The 2,298-nt window shown below is 49.2% G+C and overlaps 1 protein-coding gene across 4 annotated transcripts in view; it reads right to left on the minus strand.

Moving 5' to 3' along the window:
* Positions 1-2,298, minus strand: part of LAT2 (linker for activation of T-cells family member 2) — a 65,633-nt gene that overhangs the window by 44,889 nt on the left and 18,446 nt on the right. For all 4 annotated transcript variants that reach the window (XM_019511418.1, XM_019511417.1, XM_019511415.1 and 1 more), the window contains exons 3-4: positions 1,153-1,195; positions 851-894 (exon numbers count right to left, since the gene is read on the minus strand). In XM_019511418.1, coding sequence (XP_019366963.1) covers positions 851-894; positions 1,153-1,195 — 87 coding nt within the window. The remainder of the gene's footprint in view (positions 1-850; positions 895-1,152; positions 1,196-2,298) is intronic.

Raw genomic sequence — 2,298 nt, forward strand, 5'->3', positions numbered from 1 at the left:
TAGAAAGCAAGAGAGGGGAGGCGCGGGTGGGGTGGGGTGGAAGGGCAAAGAAAACAAAGAAAATAAGATCTGGGGTGGGGGGTGGGGGGGTAGAGAGGAAGCTTCTCCCAGCCCCAGCAAAATCCCAAGGACCAAACGAGTGACCTGGACCAAGCAGTGGCCCCAGTGTTTGTTGTTATCATATTACTGAGATCAGACTGAAGACAGGAAGAAGACAGCACTCGGAAGCCAGATTTGGTTTGTGGCAACTTAATTTCATAGATGTCATAGATATTAGTGCTGGAAGGGTCCTCGGAAGATGATCGAGTCCAGCCCCCTGCACCAAGGGCAGGAAGTCAGCTAGGGTCAAAGTATTGACCCAAAATAACAGCAGCCGAGTTTGGGGAAAAAAGCAAAAGGTCATCATGTAACCAGATCTGGAACAGGAAGTAGTACCAAGGTGAAAACAAGCGAGTCACTCCATCGATAGGGGTTCGGGTGTCCCATCACCCACATGGCCATTTTCCCAGGCACAGGCTTCTGTTCAGAGAAGCCAAAAACCAGTAAGCTGTCATTTTTTGCAATACTTGTTTTCAAATGACCCAAGGAGCTGGGCTGGGACTTTAGCAGAGTCAGGCCCCTGAGTCTCTTAACTCTCCTTTGAAGGAGCAATAAACTGAGATGGTCAGTCAGGTCTTAAAGAGAAAATGCACCCCAGGCAAGGATTCAAGCCATGACTTTCCTTCTCTATAGGGTAGGAGGTAGTGTTGAAAAGCTACACAAGCCAGTTTGCCAGCAAGAGCTGCAGCCACACCTTAGCACCGTGTGTTTCCTTCCGATGCCCAATGAGCACCGTAAAATTCATACTTACTTGAGTAGGTCCGAATCACCTCAAATGTCTGCCGGTTTCCACGCCTGAAAATACAAGGAAAGCTCTGTCCTTATGAGAGGGAACTACAAGTGCGGGGGGCACAACCAAGGTCTAGGTCACAGCTGTTAGCATGACAACAAGATGAAGCCAATGTTGCACAGGTCTCCAGTGCACAGGCCCTTACCACACAAGTCGAAAGTGAGATACTTCCCTGACGCAGTGAAACTTTTCTGCTTTTTTGTCACGGGTGGAGAAGTGGCATTTCAGAGGGAAAAATAAAAGGATTGTGAAGGGCAACTTACCAACCCCTTTGCTGATGCAGCTGTTTATTTTCCCGTTTACCAGCTAGAAGAAAAAAAAGAAGCAGAATGGGTGACTTGGGATTTAAAGTGCAGGAAAAGGAGAAGAAAAAGATCTGGAAAACCAGAGTGAACAAACACTGCACACAACTGGCAAAGGCAAGCAGCAAAGGCGGCAGAGGGCACCAGCTGCAAAAAACATTTTGAGAACCATCTCCATCAAGCAAACCTGCAGCCAGGACCAGGAAAGGACACTGGATCCCAACAGCTGTCCCAGTGCCCAGCTAAAAACCGTCTTTCATTTTTAAATTTTCCCTGTGCCTCAAAGCTTGCAGAAAAAAGGGGGGGGTGGGGGGAGAGCTTGCACCTTCTTAGTTGGTCTAATACAAGGTATCCTCTCTCAACCAAGAGTTCTGGAGTTTTGCGTGTCTTTTGGTCTCAGACCAACACAGCAACTAAATGCATCCCAGCTAAAAACCACACATTCAGAAAGTCTGACCAGGACCCCCCCGATTGAGTCAAACTTATCTCCAGTCAAATTGAACTGGTCTTAGATTTAGTACAACCCTCCGAGTCTGTGGGTCTGCAGGGGAATTTATCATGCTCTCAGATTTACGTCCATCGGCTGCACTCTGTGAGGTTATTTCTTTGGGGAGCTGAGCAGTTCCCATATACCCATTCATTTTCAGAAGTGAAAGGAGCCTTTCCTCCACACCTCCCACCCATTGCTGGCTGGCCTTCACTACCAGCAGCACAGGAATCCCTCAAGATTTTTTCCTGAAACCTCTTGCCCCCAGAGGACACAGCATCTGCAGGAGCGATGCTGTCAAAGCTCCCTTCCATGGCAGATGTCCCCACAGCTCCCCATCGAAGTGCCACAGCATGGATGGGTAGAGGATGCAAAGCCGACATGCAGCTGGACTGCGCTCTCTCCCATGGCTCTCCCTGGCTGTAGAAGCAGGTGGAATATGGAGGGTGCAGGCAAGTCCCAACATCTTCCTTCCTTCCAAATCCCAGACCTACTGTACTTCCACAGAAGGGCACTACTGGGCGAAGGGGGAGAGGTATGATGCAGGCCATAAATTGGTGCCCTATGTAAGCAGCAACACCCCTGCATCCAACCACAGAAGCAAAGCAACGGCAGAGATG

The sequence above is a fragment of the Gavialis gangeticus genome, unplaced genomic scaffold (genome assembly GCF_001723915.1).
Source record: "Gavialis gangeticus isolate Ggan-Ray unplaced genomic scaffold, GavGan_comp1, whole genome shotgun sequence".
Lineage (NCBI taxonomy): Eukaryota > Metazoa > Chordata > Crocodylia > Gavialidae > Gavialis > Gavialis gangeticus.